The sequence below is a fragment of the Lissotriton helveticus genome, chromosome 2_1 (assembly GCF_964261635.1).
Source record: "Lissotriton helveticus chromosome 2_1, aLisHel1.1, whole genome shotgun sequence".
NCBI lineage: Eukaryota > Metazoa > Chordata > Amphibia > Caudata > Salamandridae > Lissotriton > Lissotriton helveticus.
The window spans coordinates 607247802-607272821 of record NC_136059.1 but is presented as its reverse complement, the minus strand read 5'-3'; the positions used below and the strand labels follow the sequence as shown (position 1 = coordinate 607272821).

The following is a 25020-nucleotide window of genomic DNA, read 5'->3' as shown; positions in this document are numbered from 1 at the left end:
CAAAGGGAATGCGTTGTGACTAATCCTACATGTAGATGTTCGAACTGCCAGGTTCTCAGGAGTAAGGTGCTTCATGAGGAAAGCAGCATCACCAAGAAAAGATCTGTGGTTTTGTGCTACCTGTTTATTCACAGGTGGATAATAGCAAGATTTGACACAGGTACCCATGAGAGTGTCAGTCAGGGCTCCTTGGCACGGTAGCAAGGGCTGGGATGGTGCCTGCCCAGGCTGCAAGACTTCAGTACAGACATTGGTTTTCACCTCAACAGAAAGCAAGCGTAAGTCGAAGACTTCAGCTGCTCATCTAATGACTACAGCAAATGAGACTGTCACTCCCATTGAAGGGTCAGAGGGAAAACGTAACCCCATGCCAGGGGAAGTGTCTAATCCACTGACCTCTTGAAGGTCCAAATAGAAATTGCCATCATCATATTGTGGGGGGGGGGGGTAATCTATCCCCGTCATCACCAAAAGATGGTTGATTCGGCTCAGAATCCAATTCAATAAGTTGATGGAGTCCTCAAAGACTGCTCCTGGGCAAAGCTGCTGTTTTATAAGAATCAAAATTAATTGGGTCCGGGATGGTAAAACTGTTCCAGGAAGTAACTTCGGTTGAGGTCAGAACAAATTTGGTTGTGACAGACAGGACAATAAGAACAGTATCCTCCCTGGCATCTGTTGCATTTGGGTTTCCGTCAATATAGCAAGAACTGGTGCGGATCTTGCCGCCAAGTATGGAGTCAGCTCTTGCCAGTGTTAACCAGACCGGAGGCCTCTGAGAATCCATGTGCTCAAAGGCATACCAGAAGGAGCAGGCAGGGTGCCAAAGATGGCACCATGATTTCCTTCAAAGCCTCAATCTGTTCCAATGTCACTGATGGCACTTGAAATTCAGAACGCATCAGGATCAACTGTGAAATCTGCTCCTCAGTGGGGGAACCAGTGGGCACCTTGACATTCTCATGACTTCTTGGGGAGACAGTGATGAGACAGGTATGAGACCTGCTAGGCCCTCTTATGCTTCTTCTTAGACTTTGATTTGGTTCACAACGATGACCCGTGATGGGAACTGAACCAAGAAAGGGAATTGGAGTGCACCTTTAACTTTGAGCAAAAACAAATTATATGAGACCTCCTTGGTCCATCCGGCAGTTCCCTTTTCAGCTTGGTGACGTGATCCTGGATCGCCTTCAGATTCATAAGGGCTCACTCATCATACTACTTGGAGTTGTGACCTGAAAACAAACACCTCATGGAAATCTGTCACAGACATCTGCTTGTGACATTACTTAAAAGGTGTAAACACCATAGTTTTAAGAAAAGACATGTTCTCTTGCCCACTGGAAAAGAGGTTAAAGAAAAAATGTATCAACTGATGAGAAAAAGTTAGGTACAAGTTTCAGATCCACTTTTGAAGGTGCAGACACAAAGGGACTGATGTCAGGGCCTAGGGTGCTGCTTACATGTCGCTCTGACCATCACATCTGGAACGGACAGAGGTTGACACAGAGTCACAGGTCACCACCCAAGGGCATGAAGGGGCTATGCTGAAAAATCTTCAAGATGCAGACTGGTGCCTGGGGTTAATGATTTTTATTTATTCCTTTTCCTCAGACAGATGGCCAACCACCATCTTAGAATGACCCGGGGAAATCATCCTGATCCTCGACTGCAATGCGAGCACAAGAACAATCAACAACAGGTGAGGAGGATGAAACATCCCAGGAGCAGGGAGTGTGCACCCGCTAGGAGATAACGCAATCTATTACCAAACGTGGAGTCTGTTTAACCCACTGCTGGACACCATCATCCAGGAAGAGATGTACAATAGGGCTTCTCCTGGACTTGAGCAAGACCCTTCTGTGGTATCCAAACAGCATGCTCCACAATCATCTGGGCCTGCCCCAATCACCTCCTTAATTTCAGAGGACCCCATACCATCGAGTCCTCCAGCTACACCCCCAGTTCAACCTTCTGCTCCTCCTTCGACTCCAAGTACCCACCAAGAACAGCCACAGCGAAGTCCTTTGATTTTCGCCCATGACATCCTTCTGAGCCCTCGTGTGTGGCCCACTCCCTTCCCCATATCAGTAGATGATCTCTTGGGATGAGCAAGAATTACAAATTAACAGGTACACTGAATACACTCCAATAGACAATTAACTGAACAACATAGTACTCTATGTTGTATCATAACCTCACTTATAGCAGCCACAATGTCTTGTCTACCTCCATATTGGAAACCTTGTTGTGAGTCTGCTTGTGATGGTGGTTGTATTGTGGTGGTTTAGTTGGTGGTGGTGGAGATGATGGTAGAGGTGGTTGTGCTGAAGGTGGTAGGTTTGTCAGTGTTGCAAGGGGATTAATATCAGTTTTGTGGGTGCAGTGAGCTTCATAGATTGTCTTCCCTCTGTAGACCCATGTTCATGCTTTGATCTTAAAGACCAACACTGATTTTTGTTTTTTTATTGTCACTATTATCTTCCTGGTCAAGGCATGTTGCCTTGCAGATCTTTTTCCCCACACTGCAAAGATGACTATGGTGCATCTTTGCCATGTCTTGATAACATTTCACAAAGTAATTCAAGGCATGGTTCTGCTTGTCAGTCATCTGAGGGAATCCTTTAAAGAGGTCTACAAGCGAATGGAGAGCTGCCGCCACTAAATTAATATCCTCCCACAGAGTAGGCTGCTTCTGGAAAAATGTATCCTCCCAGAGGACAGGATTTTCCCATGCCGCTCCCCATGAATGAGCGGCCATCTGACACGACCAGCAGGCTGTCCGTCATGGAGAAGAATTTCATCAGGGAGGTTCTGGGGGTTAGGGTGGAGACTGATGCAGAGGGGAATGTTGTTCCTCACTGGTGTGTCCTCTCCCTCAAATGATGAAGAAAATGCCAGAGATGCACATGCATGGGAGGAATGTGTAGATGATTCTACAGAGATACCTGTAAGTTAAGGACTGGGTGGGTATTACTACTGAGTAAAGTGAACAAGCATCTGTGGCTGCTTAGCTAGTGGTTGAGGACTGGCAGTCCTTAGAAGCGATCATGGAGGAAGACTGTTGCCCGGCCGTGAAGAGGTCTTCTCTGAGATGTTCTGTGTGGGCAACAATGTCCTCCTTCTCATCTTCTTTGTCCTCCCCCTCGATCATCTAGTGCTCCTCCTCCTCTTCTTCAACTTGAAAAGTAATGGCTTCCGAGATAACTGCTTGGAGGAGGATTAAATTGACTCCTTGAATTGGCTGTTGTCCTCTGTTTGTTGATGGTACAGGATCATTATGAGGTTCAGAGTGCCCATTACCTGCAAAAAGAAGATGAAAGTAGCTGAAATACATAGAATAAAGTTGTGCCTCAATACTTCAATCAATCACTCAGAACATTTGTAAAGCGCACTACTTACCCGTGAGGGTCTCAAGGCGCTGAGGGGTAAGCTGCTACTGCTCGAATAGCCAGGTCTTGAGGAGTCTTCTGAGGGTTAGCAGGTCCTGGGTCTGCCATAGGAGGATGGGGAGGGTGCTCCAGGTCTTGGCGGCGAAGTGGGAGAATGATCTGCCACCGCAGGTCGCTCTTCGGATGCTGGGTAAGGATGCGGGGGACGGTGGCAAGGGCGGCGGAGCGGAGCAGGCGGCTGGGGGTGTAGAAGGTGAGTCGCCTGTTGAGGTATGAAGGTCCGGTGTTGTGGAGTGCCTTGTGTGCATGGGTGAGGAGCTTGAAGGTCATGCTCTTGTTGACGGGGAGCCAGTGCAGGTCTCTTAGGTGGCGGGTGATGTGACTGCGGCAAGTGATGTTGAGGATCAGGCGTGCAGAGGCGTTTTGAATGCTTTGAAGTAGTTTCAGGAGTTTGGTCGAGGCTCCTGCGTAGAGGGCATTTCCGTAGTCCAGCCTGCTGCTGACAAGGGCATGGGTGACCGTTCTTTTTGTTTCTGTGGGGATCCACCTGTAGATCTTGCGGCGCATGCGTAGCGTGTTGAAGCAGGAAGACGAGATGGTGTTGACCTGCTTTGTCATGGAGAGAGTAGAGTTGAGGATGAACCCCAGTTTGCGTGCGTGGTCTGTGGGTGTTGGAGCTGTCCCCAGTGCGGTCGGCTACCAGGAGTCGTCCCAGGCCGAGGGGGTGGAGCCGAAGATGAGGACTTCCGTCTTGTCTGAGTTTAGCTTTAGTCTGCTGTTCTTCATCCACTCGGCGACGGCTTTCATCCCTTTGTGGAGGTTGGTTTTGGCGGTGAGGGGGTCATTGGTGAGTGAGAGGATCAGCTGGGTGTCGTCAGCGTAGGAGATGATGTTGAGGTTGTGCAGTAGGGCGACATGGGCGAGCAGTGCCATGTAGATGTTGAACAATGTCGGGCTGAGGGATGAGCCCTGGGGTACGCCGCAGATGATCTCGGTGGCTTCGGAGCGGAAAGGGGGGAGGCGGACGCTCTTGTTTCTGCTGGAGAGGAAGGAGGTGGTCTAGTCCAGTGCCTTGTCTTGGATCCCAGCGTCATGGAGGCGTGTGCGAAGGGTGCGGTGGCAGACGGTGTCGACGGCAGCTGACAGGTAAAGGAGGATGAGGGCCACCGTTTCTCCGTTGTCCAGCAGGGACCTGATGTCATTGGTAGCGTCGATGAGGGCAGTTTTGGTGCTGTGGTTGCTGTAGAACCCGGAATGGGATGGGTCCAGGATGCTGTTCTCCTCGAGGTAGCGGGTCATTTGTCTGTTGATGGTCTTCGCGATGACCTTCGCCAGGAACAGGGGCAGGGAGATGGGCCGAAAGTTCGTGAGGTCCTTGGGGCCAGCCTTGTTTTTTTTTGAGTAAGGCGCTGATCTCAGCGTGCTTCCAGCTCTCCGTGAAGGTAGCTGTCTCGAAGGAGATGTTGATAGTTTTCCGGAGATGGGGTGCGATGGTGGTGCAGGCTTAGTTGAAGATGTGGTGTGGGCAAGGGTCAGAAGGGGATCCGGAGTGGATGGTGTTCTTGATTTTGATGGTGTCGTTGTTGTTTGTGTTGGTCCAGGAGAGCAGGGGGTTGGTGCAGATGGTGAACGTGGGGGCAGAGGTCTCAGTGGTTGTCGGGGTGGTCATGGCATTGAAGCTGTTGTGGAAGTCTGCGATCTTGCGATGGAAGAAGGTGGCAAGGGAGTCGCACAGGTCTTGTGAGGGTGGGATGTCGTTGGTGTTGGAGCTGGGGTTGGAGAGTTCCTTCATGATGTGGAAGAGCTCTTTGCTGTTGTATGCGTTGTTGTCTAGGTGGTCTTTGAAGGAGGCCCTTTTGGCGGATCTGATGAGGTGATGGTGTCTGTGGGTGGCGTTCTTGTGGGATGCGTAGCTGTCCAGTGTCTGTTTGTGGTGCCATTTCTTCTCTAACTTTTGGCAGGTTTGCTTGGAGGCCTGGAGGTCCTCAGTGAACAAGCTGGCTTTCTTGCTGATGTGTCTGTTGGAGGGTTTCTTGATTGGGGTGAGGGTGTTTGCGCAATCAGAGATCCATTGTATGAAGTTGCAGGCAGCAGGATCGATGGGGTCGGTGGGTGGGCTCCGGGCGAGGGTGGTGGCTAGCTGGTCTTCGGTAACTTTGCTCCAGCAGCGGTGGGGGATCTGTTGGGTGTGGTGGTGCGTGGTGGGTTTCCGGAAGGTGAAGTGAATGCAGCGATAGTCGGTCCAGTGGAGTTCGGTGGTGTGGTTGAAGGAAACGTTGGAGCTTGCAGAGAAGATGGGGTCAAGCGTGTGGTCCGCAGAGTGGTGGGTGTTGTGACGAGTTGTCTGAGTCCGAGCTTGGCGAGGTTGTCGATCAGGGTGGTGGAGTTGGTGTTGTTGTTGTGCTCGAGGTGGAAGTTCAGGTCCCCAAGGAGGATGTAGTCTGTGGATGCGAGGGCGTGAGTACTGACGAAGTCGGTGATGGAGTCGCTGAACTGTGGTCGGGGTCCGGGGGGTCTGCAGACGAGGGTTACTCTGAGAGTGGTGTTGGGATCGGTGTGGATCTGGAAGTGCAGGTGTTCGGCGGTGCTGAGGGTGTCCTCTGTGTTGGTCGAGACTCTGAGTGTGTTCCTGTGGATGATGGCAATTTCTACTCCTGTTCCTTTGGTGCAGTCCCTGCGGGTGATCTTGTAGCCGTCTGGGATGGCTATGGCGATGTTGGGTGCCGAGGAGGGGTTCATCCAGGTCTCCTTCAGGAAGGCGACGTCTGGGGAGGTTGAGTCGAGTAAGTCCCAGAGTTCAACGGCATGTTTGCGGGCGGAGCGGTTGTTGAGAAGAATGCATCTGAGGGGGTTGCGTTCTTTCACGGTGGGTCGATTGGTGGGTCCGATGCTGGTGAAGCTGCAGTTCCGGCAGGAGAAGGGGCCTTGTGAGCGTTTCGGGGCATCCAGGATGCAGGTGTGGAATCGTCCGATGTTGAGTGCATGGAGGGTGCTGGCATCATCGGGGAGTCGAGTGTCGTGGCGTTCGCGTGGGCCAGGGGTCCAGCGCTGGACGTAGTCCAGGCATGGACAGGTGCAGACGGGCTGCACGTGGCCACCATATGAAGGGAAGCGGGAGGGAGGAGCAGCTGGGAGGCGGAAGCGGGGCAGCGAATGGGTGAGCAGGGGGCGGGACCGCAGAGGACGCAGCAGTGGGGAAAAAACAGTTGAGGCAAGGGGTAACAGAAGGCAAAAATGGGGTCACAGGGGGAGAAGCGAGGGATACAATAAACGAGGGGAGCAATACAGTACACAGGAATATAGTAACAGAGGAATGAAGAAAAAAAAACGAGAATCAGCAGTACCTGCCTACCGAGGCAGAGGAGCCTCGAACCTGCGGCGGCGGTGGTGAGCGCAGCAGGGACACACCATCCCACTGGTGAAGCTGAGCGGTGAGGGGGAGCGACCTGCCTGAAGACAGGGTCAAGGGTCCCCTATAGTTCTATAGTTCCCAAAACATTGAGAAAATCCTATTTAGGTTATTAAAAAGAGAACTGAAGCAAACATTTGAAGGTAAGCATTAATCCTTGCATGGAATTATTCCATATATACAATGTCAACTCATTTGCTCCAGTCACGGATGTTTCCTTTCTGGAAGACCCCATTGACGTCAGAGGTTGAACCAATGTCCTTGAAGTTGGAACTGGCAAGGTATCCCCAAATCCAGCAGCTAGGGGGAATATTAATGTGAAATGTTAATTAAAGATTATAAGTCAAAAAGTAAAACTGGTTGTTGATGAGGGTGGGCGGAACACGCTGAGGGAATTCCGTGGAGTTACATAAAAACTCAGCGAGATTCTGCAGAGTTCCGCAGATGGGCGAAATTAGGCAGATTGTGTTGCTCATGCTGATTTTTTTAGCACCGGGAGCTCGAATGGCACTATGCAGCATGCCAGAGGGCATTGCTTCTTGAGTTGATATTGCTGCGGTTCAAGTAGATTTTGCACTTGGCAGCTTTCTGATCGCGGTCAGGACCACCCGCATTGGGAAAATATTGCCACGTGCCCTGCTAGTGACTAAAAATCGCACCAAATCTCGTTCGCGCTTGCCAATTTACAGTTGGCGAGCTGCATCTGAGAAAAAACTCCGTCAAGCAGTGGTTGGCGGAATTTGGCCAGAGCTTCTTGTTACATGCGTAATGACAAAAACGCCACCAACGCTGCCGGTGGAGCAGAATGTGTCGCCCATCGCAAGTGTTTGATACAAATAAGGTCAAAGAAGAGGGAAATATACAAAAGACAAACATTAAACTATGATAAAATCAAAATGTAATAACATTTTTCATTTGAATAAACAGGAAAGAGGATGATAAACAGAAGTAAAGATTAGATGTTTATTGACTTACCTGACAGACAGTAGGTATTGGTCCTAATTGCTGCTGCCAGGAGGTCCCCTGATGCTATCTGTGCTGTTGTTTGCAATGTTGACATCAAGGGGCATTACCTGACTGTAGCTGACAAGATTGAAAGACAAGTATAGAGGAAAAAGACATCTAAGGTCATACATAATGATATGTTGGTTTGTTGTGTATAAGGTATGACACACTCACAGATTCCTCCCCTAGATGCTAAAACATGTCCTAATTTGAATATTCTTGTGTTGCCACTAGAATGTTGAGTCAAAGGATACATAAAACTGTCAAAGTATATCAAAAGCAGCAAATAAATAACAGTTGAACATGGGCTTGATTATAGGGATGTGCAACACTACACATATCCCCACCCTGCCACTTACAAACAGAGAGGTAGGTTAGAACCACACTGAAAAGAATAGACATTATACTTGTCAGTTTCTATATCTGTCTACTTTGTGTGGTGATAGGGGGTTAAAGGTTTACCCGACACACCATTAATGTTTGAAACAGAAGCCCTTATAGTAAGTGAGGGTGCACTGTGGAGAAGACAGCCTTCTTGAGGGGGCTGAGAAGGAGACTGGTTCCAGGTGCATCATTAGGACTAGCTTATGCCAGCTGAATCATTGAGAACTTCTCCTTCACTTATCTATACACATACTGCCATTTTTAGGTTTCGAAACCTGGCGAGGGGCGAAGCCCCTCCCAGATCGAAATCTATTGTTTTCAATAGTGAGGTTAGGACAGCCTCTGTTTCCAATTGGCTAGCTCCATAAATGGAGACTAGCCATTGGGAGACAGAGGCTGTCAATCGCGCTTTCTCACGAAAACGCGATTCGGGGGCGTTTCTGGTGCTTTTTTAAGCCCCGCCCCTTTGTCCCGGGCCACGCTGCGATTGGCTGCCGGCCCGGGACACCCCCGTGACGTCATTCCCGGGCCGCGCTGTGATTGGCTGCCGGCCGGGAAACCCCCGTGACGTCAGCCAATCACAGCGCGGCCCGGGACCTGACTTGTTTTCTATCTGTATCTGGATTTCCTCGGCTCCCAAGAGCCCCTGCCGCCCAAGATCTGTAACGCGTTTTTTTTTTTTTTTACTACTAATATACTATTAAAGTTACCCATTCTACCCATATACCATTACTATAAAAAAATCTTAAGTCGTTTCTACTTCATATTAAATAAATTCATGAATGGGAACCGTGCCTATTTTTAATAAGTATATAAAAAATAGTAATTTTCAGGTATACATCAAATGTGCGCAGTAACTACAGAACGCGAGGAGGTCTTTATAGCTACAGATTTAATTAGACTTTCTGTTACTTGGTCACCTTATATCAACTACGGTGCATTAGGAGCGAAGACGACGTCCGCGCAGGACTTGCTTCCCAGAGATGGCCGCGTATAGTCCCTCCTCTCTGTCCGCGCCCCCAGACGCAGCCAGTCTCCAGTCCTCTTTCCATGGCCACGGTTGCGGAGCCAGACAGAGCGCTAGCAGGGGAAGCAGAGGAAGATTGTCCGCCAGGGCCTCCGTACCGGAAGTAGCTCTGGGGCCGCCGCTCCGGCCCCTTTGTAGTGATTGGAGAGCTGGGCGTGGGAGCCGTGGTGAGTGAGAGGGACGGGGGCGTGCAGCCGGGGCGGGGGAGGCCGGGGGGGCCTCCCGGGGGTGCGAGCACTGCTGCCGTGGCATGGGAAGGGATGCTGGGAGCCGGGGAGGTGAGGAGCCAAGCCTGCCTGTGCTGGAGGTGCGAGGAGCATGTCCCCTGGGGACTGATGCCCTGCTGCACCGGGGCTGCGGGGAGACATCCTCCCCCTGTGTGTCTGCCTCTCCCCCTGGATGCTCACTTCCCCCCCTGTGTGTCTGCCTCTCCCCCTGTGTGTGTCTGCCTCTCCCCCTGTGTGTGTCTGCCTCTCCCCCTGTGTGTGTCTGCCTCTCTCCTGGATGCTCCCCTCCAGGACAGTCCTGCCTCCCCGTGGCCGTGGGTGGCTGTAGTAATCTGTGCACATTGAGACTGAGTGTGATGAGCCCCTGTGCTGGAGGCAAGAACATCCTTTCACCTGAGCAGCCTGTGCTTCCTGCACCGCTATAGGATGTTTGGCTTCCCTTCCTGTGCCATGCCTTTCTTATAATCTGTGCACCATGTGTATGCTTGTAATATTTACATGGTGCAATCCAAAGGTAGCTAGTGCTGAACAGGACCGTGGTAACAATGCAGTGTGTGATTGGAGGGGTGGCTGGTTTCTAAGAGCAAAAGCTGACTTCAGTGCATCATTGTTTGTTTAAATCTGTTTTTATTGATTTTTTTGTATTCTTATGAAATGCAACAGACGTTTGGGTAGCTGTCTATACATACAACCATCAATTATCAGTATGACACACATTTCTCTATGCGTTTGTGCTGGGCGAACAGTTATTAACTTACAGTCCCTTCCGTTGAGGATCAAGCATAGCCCTTGGTCTTCAACCAATGTTACATATTGCATAGGATACAGCTTAATTTGACTTCAGTACATCATGGTGTAGTGTTCTTTAAGGAGGTGTGTCTTCAGCTCTTTCCTAAATCGGAGCAGGGAGAAGCAGTTCTGATGGATACAGGGATGTTGTTGCAGCTCATCCGTGCATTCATTCAGAATGCCTGTTGCTTATTTTTTTTTGCCATTCTTTGCCTCCAGTCCGATGGTAGCCTACCTGTGGGTGTGCCAAGAACCACTGCAGATGGTGTGTTTGACAGCAAGATGGGCAAGGTTGTGATGTCTTTGTGAATCTGGTTTTTAAGATGGTGTGGGCTGGTAAGGGCAGCCAGAGCAGGTTCAGCAGGGTGTGGGAGATATGATAATATTTATTCTTGCCTTTGATGAAGCGTGTTAATGCATATAGGATTCCTTTCACTGTGGCGGGGAGTGCTAGAGCGAAGTAGCGATGATGTGTAGGAGGTCATTGCCACCCTCCAAATGTGGTTGTACAAAAGCTTGAACAGCTGTTACGAAAACATTTCATTTTATTGTGTTATCTTTCATGATTTAAACGAAAACAGAAATAAGATTGACTTATTTTTCCAAAGAAGACCTACTCGATTTCCTTCATAACATTGGAGATGCACCAAAATATTAAACATACACTGGGTGGGGTGTGTCCAAGATGGCAACGGAGTAGGAGCCTTGTATCCCCGCTCTGCACCCAAGAAAAGTCTCCCTCATGTCTTCCTGCCCGGGCTCTCATAGTTACTATTGGGCTGCAGATGTTGAGCGAGCGATTTCGAGGTCTGTGTCTGAAGAGCTAGGGCCTGCAGCTGCAGTTCGGGGACCTGGAGCTGGGTAGGTGCATGGCGCTCTGGGGTGGGCGACAGATTACTGCCATCTCATCCCCCAGCTATGAAGAGGAGCGGCACTGCTGCCACAGGGCCTACACTGCAAGTTCCTGCAGCAAGGAAATGTGTAACATTCATAAAAATAAAGATGATGAGTCTTGGGTTGGTAGGTCCAGATGTAGGTTTAATCTTGGAATCAAAGGTTGATGTACAGGATAAAAGCAGGAATGTAATTCAGTAAAATCCCCAGTTTAGACCCCACCGGGAGCAGCTGCACTGCTGCTCAGCCTAAGATGTAACTGACAATCATCTCAAGCAGACACAAAAAGAACTCTAGGTGACATAGATGTAGGCTGAGCAGCTTAGAACAAACACTAAACAAGGATTTACAATGCAACGGTTTCGCCTTTGGAAATGTTAAAGCTATTTGCAATGTAAATGACTGCCATTTATTTATCTGTTTTCAAAACCAACACATAAATACAAATGTTGTCATTTACAATGCCAATAGCTCAAACTTTTCCAAAGTCGAAACCGTTGCATTGTAAATGCTTGTTTCTTAATGTAGTTGTTTGTAGTGTTCTATGATAAATATTACTAAGTGATGGCTCTCCTTCAGTAAAGTTCCTCTTCCACGAGAGTGGTCTACATCCTGGAGTCTGCATGTGGTTCTGGTTGGCTGCATGGACATGCAGTTCAAGAGGATAAAGGCTGATTACAGGGTGTGGTCTGTATATATGTGTCTGAGGTGAGTGGGTGTCTGGTATGTGGGATTTTGAACAGGGTTATATTTTTGGGATATTCACTTCTGTTCTGAGGTCTCCATCTCCTTTTTGGGGGTTTCATCCTGGTGGAGAACATATCTGCATCAGTCTTTAAATTCTATTGTAAGACGCTCTAGCTCCTGAGAAGTGATGGGGAAGAGACATGCAAGTCTAGATGTAAATGGTGAATAGCCGAAAGCTGTAGACTGACTCCTAGGTGCAGGCACAGATTTACATAAGTAAACCTACATGTGTAAATTTAGCTTTGGGAATAGGACCCATTGAGGGGATTTGACTCAGCCCTATTTATCCATTGGTCCGTTCAGTGTCTCTTTGCTTCCTCCCACCACAGCATACCGCATGACACTGTGGGGCAGCCCACTACAACCACTAGCTCTCTAGCACTGTGAGTGATGGCATTTTAGTCTTGCACATGTGCACAACTGCTCAAAAAAAGAAGTCTACTTAAGTGCCTAGGCTGGGATAGTGGTCAGTAATTTATTTTGTCAATGATTTTTTGTTTTCATTTTTTATCATGTTTTAGCCAACATTGTGTGTTTAAACTATGCCTTCTGGTTATAGTAATTCAAAATCAACAGTATATTTTCTTTGCTCCAATATGAATTATATTTCCAGGAATCTATATTAAAACTAAACAGTTTTAAAACTGCTGCAAGTATACTTGAATGCTAAGAAGCACATAGGCCTGTTCTATTTCAATAATGTTCAATAGTTTTTTTTTCCCATTGAATATTTTCACTGCAAACACGTGGCTGCCACGTTTAGGAAACAGCATGCATTATTTTTCTTCTTTTTATGGAATATTATACTTCCCATAAAAATTAAATAAAACAAATAACCATTGTAACAGCTTAACAAGGGCAGGCCTGCTAGTTTTGCCAATGCCTATTTTTTTATTCAGTTCCAGGCACACCGAACAACATACATTCTGAACTGTAAGTAAATATTTGAAAGCTTAGAGAGAGAATCCTAGAAAACGGCTGTCATGAACTAAGATTAATATCGGAGTTGCAATTCCATTAAAACTGTTATTAAAGAATATTGTTTGAGCAGCGATGGGTAATTATGTTCAATACCGGAGCAGCAAATGTAAATAGTAGAAGGCACACCACATTCTTTGACGATGCATTTGTTCTTTACAGGGCCTAAGACTTCGGTCGGTATGCAAATACAATTTTAACTGCTCTACCCTAACTCCCCAAAGACCGGCCAGATATCTCAATATGCCTTGAAATGCTCTTGAAAAATACCTTAAACTTTCTTTCTAACCTCCCGTGCTTTATCACAGTATGTTGGACAAATTAGTATTTCCACTTTGTTCTAATCCGGTGGACAATATATGATAAATGTAATGGCACCATGTTATCACGGTAATATATTATTCATACTATGAAAAATAAATATTTCATCTTTGATGGTATTTTCTATTTAATGAAAATTAACCTTGGCTGAGCAGCGTGTGCGAGGTATAACATTCAACATAGCAGGCAACTGTCTCCCCTATTGATGACACATATTGGCAGTGTGCTCTAGAAACATAGCAGTCATAATATATTTCTGAAACAGGGTACCAGAACTCGCACACAATATTAAAGGATGTAGAGTTTAACGTAGAATCGACTTCTATGCCTCAACTCAATATTCTTAATCTATATTCAGTGACAACTAAATATTTCACATTTCGTTCTGATGGAGCAGGATTTCACGAAAGAAACCTGCTCAATCGAACACCCCTATAATACGTACTAACAGTAAGTAGTGTTAGAACAACTAATGTGCACATTTACACTACACTCTGGAAGCTTGCTTTGCAATATGCATGAACTAACCAGAATTAATGCGTAAATAACCAGAAATGTAATAATCTTGTGTTTAGAACGAATTAAGAACGTTTGCATGGCAAGGCCACATGTGTATTTAGTAAAAAGCATGGCGTATGTTGCTTTAAACTAATAAATAATGCAGCTTTTCTGCGTGTGCTATGCTAGGCTAACCGTTAATATGAAGTAGACTAAAGTGGGTGGTAAACAGTGAAAATTACATTGTCAAATAATTAATAAATGTTCGTTTTCCGTTCTTTTAGTAATGGACGAGTCCTCCATCTTTTAAAGTTGGCTTAACCGAGGGCGGGTGGAATTTGGAGCGAGCAGGAACCATGTGACTAAACTGCTGTGCAAAGCTGAAAAAGCCTGACCTGGTGAAGGACAAAACATTGAAAGCCAGAGTTATTGTGGGAACGGCACATGAAGTTGACGGATGTTATGAATTGTTAATAAAATTATGTCAAGTTTGATACATGTATACTTATGAGAGACTATATAAAAAACTTTGTAGAACAATGGTGTAGTCAAAAGTAGATGATTTCATAGTGGGGTGACAGCCCACCCCTAGAACCCAACTAATCTCTTAGCTAGAAAATGTGAATTAGCAACTATTGTGGGATGACATGTACTTTTAGGATATAAGAATAGGTGTTTTAGGGGTGTGGCTTTGGCGGTGTCGCTCAGTCTGAACGTGCCTGAGAGAGGGATGCGTCACAGTTCATCAGTTTGCAGAGAGGCCTAGCGGTTCCTACCCTGTTCTGTCCATGTCCTGGTTCTTGAGTCTTTGATCCCTGACTCTTGGTTCAGGGCTCCCCCACTGCTGCCTAGGCCTGGGTGGTGATTTTCCCTTACAGATCCGTTGTGTTTGTATCTGATTTAACTTAGCATTGCATAAATTATTGTGCAGTCTTATTTTTGTCTTTGAAATCTTTGTCTCTTCATCTATCCCTTCAGAATTGATGGTTTAAAATCGATATATTTTTACTTGTATCTAATGTCTCTTCATCTATCCACTCTTTGCAACGTATATTTGAAATGATAGTTCCGTTGATGCTATGATCAGATTGTTGCTCTCGCTCATGAGGTTTCCAGTATTTTCAAATTATTAATGTAATCGCTATGAGCATTTATTATTACTAGATACAATTATTAAATCTCACCAAGAGGTTGTGGTTATTTTAGCCAGTTTCTATGATTAATGTTTTTTGAGAATTACCATTGTCATCAACTCTTAAACTAATTGGTCCATTGACCAAATAAAGCACAGAAAAAGCCTGTGTCACTAAATATTATTGTGCTGTGAGTTGCCTTCAACTGTTTATTCACAACACTTGCATTGAAGTATTTAATATTGCATCATCCCCTGATGAGGCAGTAAAGTGCTCCAATTTGCATCAGTTCCTAAATGCCCTCTCAGAGGTGTGTGGTTGGAAGGATGGTGTATATACGTCCGCTGTGGGAGATGTTGTTCGAGCTGTGTGCGTTTCAAAGACAAGCTCCAAACACTGGACAGCATATGTAGGAGAAGTGGTGCAGAAATGTGAGAGGAGTCATACCTGTGTATACCTATAGCAGTATACTGATAGGCATAGATACGTCTTTAAACATTTCCAGAATAGGAGGGGATTGTCAATACGACTTATTTTTAGTAGGCATTGAATCCTAGAGTTTTGCTCTCTGGACAGAGAGAGAAGTTCATTTGGTTCAAATCCTTTTGACTAAAGGTAGTCAATAATGTGGCAAGCACTGAGAGAAGATATTGTTAAGTGCTAGAAGTGGAGTTTTTGTTGAAGAAAGAGAGATCCCATGGATTGCTTTTCAGCTATATACATTGCTTTAACAGTGATACTTTTAGCTACTAGGAGCTAGAGTAGGGAAAAGAGGCCAGGATTGATATGGGTCTGCATTGTTCAGTTTAGGAGCTGTCTGGCTGTACATTCTGTGAATGCTTTGTAATTTTGGCAGTATTATAAGGGGAGCATCAAGACAGAGTCCATTGATATAGTCATGTGGGACAATACTAGGGTGGTATTAGCTTGGACCTTTTGTAGGAAATATAGGTATTGCAAAATTCGCTTCATGCATTTCATCATGTGGAAGATTTGTCTCACCCTTGAGAAACTTGTGGTATTAGAGATAGTTCGAAATGCACGATCACTAATAAATTCCTTAGTTCATCTGAGTATGGTGGACGGGTCTTACTTCCTGAGGACTAAAGGTCAGTTGGTGGTCCAAGTGGCAACTGGCACATGTAAGAATCTATGTTTTCAAGGTTTTGAGACTGTGATGCTTAGTTAACAGTCAGTGGGCAATAGCTTGAAGGCATTTTTTCAAACGTAAGTGCATTCAAATGGCTTGACCTTTCAAACTTTGAAATGATTAGAGTGTCGTCATATAATAGCTGACGTTATGGCAGAATACAAAGTTTGGTAGTGGTCCGAGGTAGATATTGAGAAATAGGGGAGTCATGATTGAGCCCTGTGGTACCCCAGCTCTGGAGTTGAATTGCTTAAAGGAGAAAGAAGGAAGTGATATGGTGAGCTTCCTGTTGGCGAGGTAGGATATGATCCAATTCAATACGGTTCCTTGAATTCTTAAGTCAAAGTTTCTAAAAGAGGGTGGGGTGGTGACCCCTGTCATTTACTAACAAAAGACCAAGTCGAAATAGAGCCATTACACCATTAGAGTCAAGAGATGTTCTGACATCGTCCCATCACTGCTTATCTACATCTTTACGCGCCAGGACACTCCTGAGTAATTGAGCGCGCAATAAAACCACCCATAACATAACATAACATCTTGCAGACAGTTATGCCACAATTAGAAAGGAATCCGTTTCCTTCAATAAATGATTATCTTTTATCAGTTTACCCTAAAAGGTAACATTTGATATTAGTCACTGGTTATTAAGGTCTGTGGGACCTCACAAGAAGGCTCTTTTGAACATGAGTTTCATATGTGCTGCTTGAAATTGCTTTAGGAAAGTTTCATTCAATAAGCATTGATTAATTACAACTCTCAAGGAATGGCTGCTGAAATTTTAAGGAGTCAGTCCTTAAAAATATGAACGGGCATGGATCTACTGGTGCTCTTGTTGGTCTACATGCGTTTGTTGTGCTGGGTAAGTCTTCTTCTGTAAGAGGCTAAAAGAGAAGTTCCATGCCTTGGTTCAGTTTGATGCTAGATCGGGGTTTGCGCATTGTACTTAAGGAGTACATGCCACCATCTTTACCAAGATCAATCTACGGGGTGCAACCGTATGCTTAGAATATGATCTGGAAATGGGTGAAAGACTGCCTACTGTACTCAATTTGGGCATTTTGAATAATGGGTTACACATTTTTGATTGTGCCATCCCCTGGCAGTGTTTCAAAGATTCGTGGATCACAAGTTCACAGATATCTTGACTCAACATGTGGTACAATACTTAGACGATATACTCTTTCTCATTGGCCCACAGACTAAATGATGCTTCAGTTCTGTCCAAGTTGAGACAATACCGCATCTTTTGTAAACCCGAGAAAAGTAAGTCTGAAAAGAAATAAATTGAATATATTTAGTTTATTTTGCAATCACATGAAATTTCTATTGATCCAAAATGATTTCTGCAATAAAAACATGTTTTTAAGGTTTTGCTAACTTGTATTGCTAATTCGTTGCAGACTTTGCTTGTTATATCAGCAGCAACATTACCAAGGTTCTCAAGAAAAATAAGTTAAAGAATGGATTTTCTTGGGATCCGGCAGCCAGCAAGCCTTCCAAGATTTAAAAGGTGCCTTCACCCTTGTTCATTTGCACCAGTATCTGGATCCAATTAAGAAGTTTATTGTGGAAGCGGATGTTTCTGACAGAGCAGTTTTGTTGCAAACGCAAGAGGATGACAATTTGGAACATCCAAGCTGTTATCTGTTTTCCTACTTATCTCCCTTTGACCGGAATTAGTCCATTCTTGAAAGGGAACTCTTGGCTGTAAAACATACCTCTCGGACTGAAGACATTTGTAAATCGGGACCGGGGAGTCTTTTGAGATCAGCATTAATCACAAGTATTTTCGCTGTCCCCGCTATGGTTAATATGGTAATAGATGACAGGCTAATTAGGTGCATACCACTTCTCTCAATATGTTTTTATTTAATCACTTCCATACTGGGATCTAAGAATGGTATCTTGATTATCCTGCGACTTACAATTGAAATCGAATCCGAACAACCTAATAGAGTAGTACAGACATTTTGGATAAGGTTAAAGAAGCATGGCCCTCTTTTACGCCTTCTGATATGGATGAATTTTCAGTTAAGTGAATTTTAATACAAAACAATAGCCTATTTTTTCAACAGTATCCTTATTATTTCCTATTAAAGAACTCCAACTGGAGGTTATGAGAAATGAATCATGATTCCACCATTTCTGGACACAGAGGTGCCAAGTCAACATTAGACTTAGTTTTGAGGTTCTTCTGGTAACAAAGGATGTATTTATTTATTTGTACTTGTAGAGCGTGTTATACCCAAAGGTGTAAAACCACTAACTAACCAGAGAAGCCCCTCCAAGAAAGAACAGGAACCATTCATCACCACAGGAAAAGAGCAAGGTTTTCAAGTGCTAACAAAAGCTGCGAGAGGACTATTAATGTGAGTGGAAAGAGAGTTCCACTGCCTTGGAGCAGTCAGGATGCTCAAGAATTCTAGAAGGATCTTTGCTCAACTCTTGGAATCCTATGAGCCCCTTAATCTTGTTATCTTTTCTAATTCATGGGCCAAACTGTAAAATAAAACCAATGCCTTGAACAGCACCTGTGATGTTTCTGTAATACTACCAAAATCATTGGTCAACTTATCTGACATCGGATGTATTTCATATAATAACACCAAACACAGCAAGAGCATGGTGTCTCCATTTTTCTGTCTTCAACGTTTTTACTCTCAAGCATTTCTAGATTCTCTTCAGATCAACACTATCATTCCAACCACTAAAGAATATCTCAATCAGATAAAATAACTCTGACACAAGATTGATGACAATCTTTGCAAAGCTAAATATTCAGGAGTGCTAATCAGCTGCGATAGCAAGCTCCAACTTTTTCTCCCGGAGATCATGTCTGGCTATCGTCCTGATTCTCAGCTATTTGATCTGGGGCTCGGAAAAATACCTAAAAGAGAGCATAATAAACATTGCTTTAACAACTAATGCTCTCCCAACACTTCTATCCCAGAAGCATCTTTTGACTTTATAAAGCTTGATTAGTGTAAACAAAACCTTGGGGGCATTTCAACATGCCTGTTACCTAGTTGAATGCAGGAGCGCAATCTGTTACCTCCATCAATAATGGCCTACATTTTCTTTCAAATCTCCTCCTCTTGCCCTGAAAGTCAACACCTCCCCCATCCCCTCAGTCAGCACAGTTCTCTCAGCCAGTGGAGTCTATTTCTGGTTCATGAGTCTTCTCTTCGATCTTCTGTGTCATGTCTTTCTCTAATAGTGTTTGTCTCAAACCTACGTGCATCTATCAATTTTGGATTCCGCAAAGCTATTCTTCTTCATCTCCATTGCATTCTCTTTTCCTGAGAGAGGGGAGGGGAGGGAGCATTTCAAGGGTTCCTCTGCTTCACAGGGGAGGACTTGGGGTCGGAATATGTTTGTGGGGACTCCTCTCTGTTACCTAGTCCCATGCTTCCGCCGGGGTGGTGAAAAAAAGGGTTTTAAGTGCAAGGATCACTTTGAGCTAGGAAGAGGGGGGCTATATTTTATGTACACAACTCTCAGTTTTTGTTTTACCCCTTGAATCTGTCTTTTCTGCTGCTGTACCAGCTAGGTGTAGCCTAGAAATATTCTTAGTGGGCTGATTAGAACAAAATATGCTTACCAGTTTGAGTCGTTCTAAGTATTTTGTCTTAATAACTAAAATCCAAGTGCCTTAGCAATCACTGGATGTGGGACAGTATCTAGCGGAGGTCGCTGTGTGATGCCATGAAGCGCTTTTTCTATTGCGAAGTATAGTAAGAGCTTCTGTGTAATCACAGATTTTAACCAATCCACCACAAATCTCTTAAGGTGAGTCCCCTTCACTCCCTCAGAAAATCCTACCAGATGAAAATTATTTCTGCTGGCCCTCATCTCCCCATCCTGAAATCTGCTATCGAGGGTTTTGGACTGAACACAGAGACATCTGCCTGGTGTCGTCAGCTCCATTACTGTGTCTTCTAGCAAGGAGATTCTAAATTCTGTCTCCATTACCCTAGCCACTGTATTGCAAAGTCCTCCTGTAAAAGTACATAATCAAGCTACATGGCTATGGTATTTTTTCTCTCCGTTTAACTCCACCTAAGCCACCAAGTTGTAGGCCCGCTAGTAACTCCATCAGGCATAATTGGAGAGATGTATTGTCCATATCTCATATTGCCTGAGGGCAGGGAGCTCCCTTCGAAGTCCACCAGTTTGCCAACAAGCAACCATTTGGTTAGTAGTCAGGCCTTGCCACACTATCTCTATATTTAAAGTGGTGACAGGTCTTCCCTTTGGGCTGCACTTTGCTTCACTTTTCACCAGTTCAGTCCCCTTCCACTGATGGACTGAAAGATAGGGGTAACATTCAGGTGTTGTGGAGGGCCATAGTCTGACCCACGGGATGCAGTGAACACTTTTCACCTGCCACAAAGGCCAGCTTCCCTACACGGCAGTAGTTCAACTGACCTTCCACGCCAAATCTAGGCTAAGTTTTCCTTGCTTTGAGGAGATAATGGGTGGGAAGGGGACCTTCATCACCACTTTCCCTATTATCATTCTCTGTCCACCTCCAGGGAGGAGGACTTCAAAGGTTCACATTCTAGGGCCTGTTAACTCTGCTAAATGTTTGTGTCTCCCTGTGTCCCCGGGCTGGCTTCCCAATTACTTCATCCCAGTATAGGCTGGCTGAGTCATCACTATGATTCCTCATGGGCCTACCAGGGAACAGTGATGCCCCTGAACTCACCGCCTCATTGTGCTATCCAGGCTTGACTGTCCCACCGGTCGCTGCTCCAAAGTCGGTCACCAAGGGCACAAGCAGCTAGCTGCGACACCCCATATGTCTTGCAGGCAGGCAGGGGGGTTTCAAGGCTCTGCCGCTGGGGGACACCCTGTCTGCCCTTATAATAATTTCTGCCACAGAATGGATGTTGACGGATTGTAGGTGTGAGCTGGAGTTCAAGCAAATACATCTACCATCTTGGCTTGCCTAACTGTAGCCATCTTTTCACCTCGGATTTAGTTAGGTGAGAATCTTGTTACAGGGTACAATCAAACTTGAACTCCTAAATAATGTTCTTATTGTACAGGCCTTTCTCATTGTAGATTAGTCCCTGTGATTCTGCAAACGTCCACCTACTTTGGCACTAATTCATATGTGTTTTTCCAACAGCCAACATCTATCCATTGTCTTCTATACCGGAGGTCCATAGTTTTTCCCCCTTTTTTTCCTCTTTCAATTCCTATTTCAGAAGACCACCACTGGTAATTCTGCATGAATTTCCCATTCGTATTTTAACCCGGATTGCCTTTTGGTAAGAATACGGCCTTTGGTTTTATGTAGCACTAGCATCAATGGTGCAGAGATATTTTCTGTACGGGAAGACCAGCTCAGGAAAGGATACTGAGTGTCAGTGGAAAGGGTCTTACATTAAGATTCTGATTTATCTAAAACCATAAAACGTTTGGCCTCCTTCTCCCTAATCGCCTTAGGGTGCATGAGATCACATAGCTCACAAGTGTTTTGGACCCAGGCACTACAAGCAACAGGAATTATGGATCTGTCCCAAAATCGGATTCCATCAGACAGGAAAGGATGTGAATCGCAAATATAAAATGCTACGACTTTTGAGGCACATATAAGACCAAGTAAACATGGTCGTCTCTTGAGCTTGGCATATTTGAAGAATAGGAAAAAAGGGTCCAATGTCACTGACGCTGGTGTACCATTTATACAAAAAACAAAAGGTGTGGAGGGTCGAGGGGAACGTTTAACGACCTGTCTACTCACTCCCCATACTAATAATACATAAACAGATGACTGCGAAACAATTGGATGTAAGTGTAGGCGTAAAGGACTGCTGAGTCGCAGAGGTTTACACAAACCTCTGCGACTCAGCAGTCCTTTACGCCTACACTTACATCCAATTGTTTCGCAGTCATCTGTTTAGACACACACCACCTCGCAGACCTGGTCTACTCTTTTGAGTGTTATGTACCATTTATACAGCCACTTGTCATTTTTGGTCATAAATTATCACAGAATTTCGAGGGACCCTGCATAATTACCCTCCCTGGATGGTATTGCCGAAAATGTTCAAATGCAGTCAGCAACCTTAACAAGCTCAAGAGAAGGAATTTGAAGGAAGGAGCATTCATTAGAGGAAGATATCTTTGTCTATGACCTGAGCCAAGAGTTGAGAGTGAGGATCACTGTAGTACCACATGGAACCGCTGTGCCTCTTCAAACATTTTGGTTTTGTCCTGTGAAGATATTTTAGACCCATTTCAGAGGGATATCTAAGATACCCATACATTCATGCAGTGATGATGAGCTAATTTGGTGATCCTCTTTAACACAAGCTGCTTTTAGGTCACTAAGATTAGGACTTCAAGTTGGTATCCATCCAGGGTAGTGGCAAGAGCTGTTGCGAGGCCTTTCGTTTCTCTAGCAGGTCTGAAGCCATACCATAGCTCAGGGGGCAGCCCTGAGTTCTGAATGCAGTTCCAAAGTTGGCCAGTGATCTTGATTTCTAGGTTGTTACATAGGAAATCAAGTTCAAATTAACCGCAAATGTGAACGATCCATGTGATTGGCTGATGGCATTTTGAGTAGACGAGCGACAGTCCTTGTCTGATAAAGTACAATATCTCAAGCTATAAACACATAGCAGCTCATTGTCCATTGCATCTTTTTGTATAGCATAAAAGCTAATTTTGTATGAAATATTTTCATCTGCTACATTGACAAACAGTTTTGAATGCTTATTAAATCGAATTGAAAATCCAGTAATTTGAGTCAATTTATAAATCTCACATAATTTATCTCACGTGTGAAACATTTATTTTTCATGATTGCCTTTTTAATAGCTTTCGGTAGCTTCAAGAAACGTCACAAATGATGGTAATGCAGGTTTTAAAAATCATTTTGAATTTAGAGCTGAAATCTTGTAGGGCACAAAAACAAACTTTAAAACAGCATGCCTTTCCGTCCAACATGAAATCCCATTTGAAATGTTCCTATTTTTCAAGACGAAATTCAAATTTAAATGCTGAAATACATTGGACAAGCTTAGATCTTCAGTGGAATATTAAGTTGATATCTTGCAGGCCGTGAAGAGCAGAAGTCTGATATCTGCTATTCCTTTTCATCTATAAGCTTACACAGCTCCACGGCGTCACTCGTGCTCCATGCTTGGATGAAAGATTTCAGTCTCTCTCTATAAACGAAATAAAAGTTTATTACATTAAATTATAATTAGGAAAGCAGGGCGGTTGGAACATTTTCGCAACAGTCTAAATGCTTTAAACATATTCTTTCTTATGCAAATTATGTCAAGGTTCTGAAATCATTGTGCATTTCTGAACTTCACTGTACCTCATAATCTGCTAGCAATTGCTGGCTTTTTGATCGAATTAGACCAAGGGTGTGAAATACCCCTCTGGTCTGCAACTTGCTGTTCTTTTAAGAGTCAACATGGCTATTTCATTCATCAGAGCTCTGCAGAATACATCTAAACCGAACATAGGCAGACTTTATCTGTCACTTAATACCCGTAGACGTCCCAGTGAGCATCTGCAGCCGTCCTCTGTCAGCCCACATCCGAGGTACTTCTCTAATCTAGCACATGCTGCAATCTTTTGTTTTAGAAGCCAATGGTCAGGCGGTTCAGAAAAAATAAACGAAAAAAATAGAACTTGAACAGACACACTGAGCCGACCCTTTGCCCGACACTCAGAGTTGGTGTTGGGATGGCAATCTCCACCGAATGCTGACCTAGTGTGTACCCCTGCTCTGAGTGTCCGACTGTGTATCTGGTATCCTGACTTTTATTTCGACCCTGGATTCATGCTAATCTAGCATGGGCACAGAAGCCTAGGTCAATTTCTGACAAAGCGAGGTCCAGGACATGTCCTTTGCCCTGGAGGGGGAACAAAAAAGGTATCTTGTCCCTGTCTTCTGAATCAGCACATAAAGCAGTGATGGCAGTGTACTGTGTTTTGCGAACTCTTGGTGTGACCAGACCGTTTTATCTATGTTAGTGAGTGTGGTCTACTGACCCCTCTTGTGCTACATTTTACTGCTATGTGAAACCTAGGACCTTGTGTTGCCATTCTTTGTGTATGCCTAGCGTGTGTGTGTGTGTAACATGTGTGGAAGTAGGACTCTGAGTGTATGTATGAGTTGGAGTACTAAAACCAGTGGGATGCATTATGGGTGCCTTGGTTTAGCATCGCACAAGATGGAGAATTAGGACAACTTCCTCAGGCAGTGGAAGTGTAATGACTGCATCCCCTTGGCTGAAGGGTAAAGATCCAGATACTGAAGGGAGGAGGATGGAGGCTCAAGAAAACATTAGAAATTTCATGAAGAATTTGTTAGGAAAGGGCAGCAGATTAGTTATTCCTGAGCACTGCCATTTGCAGTGGCGGCTGGAATTTACAGGGAGAGGGGGCGCATGAGCACAAAATATATAAAAATTAAAATAAAACTTATCTAACATGATGTCCTTGCTACGGACCTCTTCTTCATCCAGGAAATTGAACCGGATGCTGGAACTTCCTTGACAAATCCTGGTGCTGCTCATATGCAGCATGTGAGCAGCACCCTGATTGGATGGAGCTCCCTCACTCGGCACTCCTCAGCACCCTGGAGGCCCACAGCTACTGGAGGCCCACAGCTACTCTTAACCTAGCTATCTTAAGACAGCTGGGTTGAGAGGTTTAAAGTGTGCATGTGTGGCTGGCTGTCGCAAAACGGCTGGCCAAAAAGACATGCGCACTTTAAACAGTGTATTACACATGCCACCCTCCTCCCTGCTGTCAGCCAGCAGCAGCCCTGCCCCTGCCCTTGCACTCTGCTTCGGACAGGGGCTGAAAAATAAAACGGTAAGGAACTACCATTTCATTTTTAATCCCTGGGGCTTTGGGGGGGATTTTAAGTGGGGCGACGCTCCTCCGCCCCAACGAAGGAGCCGCCCCAGGCAATTTAGTAGATGGTAGAGGCTGAGTGTATGACTGCAGAGTCTGTATTTCTATGCAATTTCTAGGTCAGACTTGCTCTTTGGTCTGTCCCTGATAACAGCTGATCCATTCCTTTCC

General features: G+C 45.1%; 1 protein-coding gene across 1 annotated transcript in view; it reads right to left on the bottom strand.

Moving 5' to 3' along the window:
* Nucleotides 1–22752: 22752 nt before the first annotated feature.
* The window catches only part of MSH3 (mutS homolog 3), a 1953894-nt gene continuing 1951626 nt past the window's right edge, over nucleotides 22753–25020 (bottom strand). Inside the window, exon 24 of the mRNA XM_078675310.1 lies at nucleotides 22753–23138. Within this exon, the coding sequence (XP_078531436.1) occupies nucleotides 23057–23138 (82 nt within the window). The 3' untranslated portion in view covers nucleotides 22753–23056. The remainder of the gene's footprint in view (nucleotides 23139–25020) is intronic.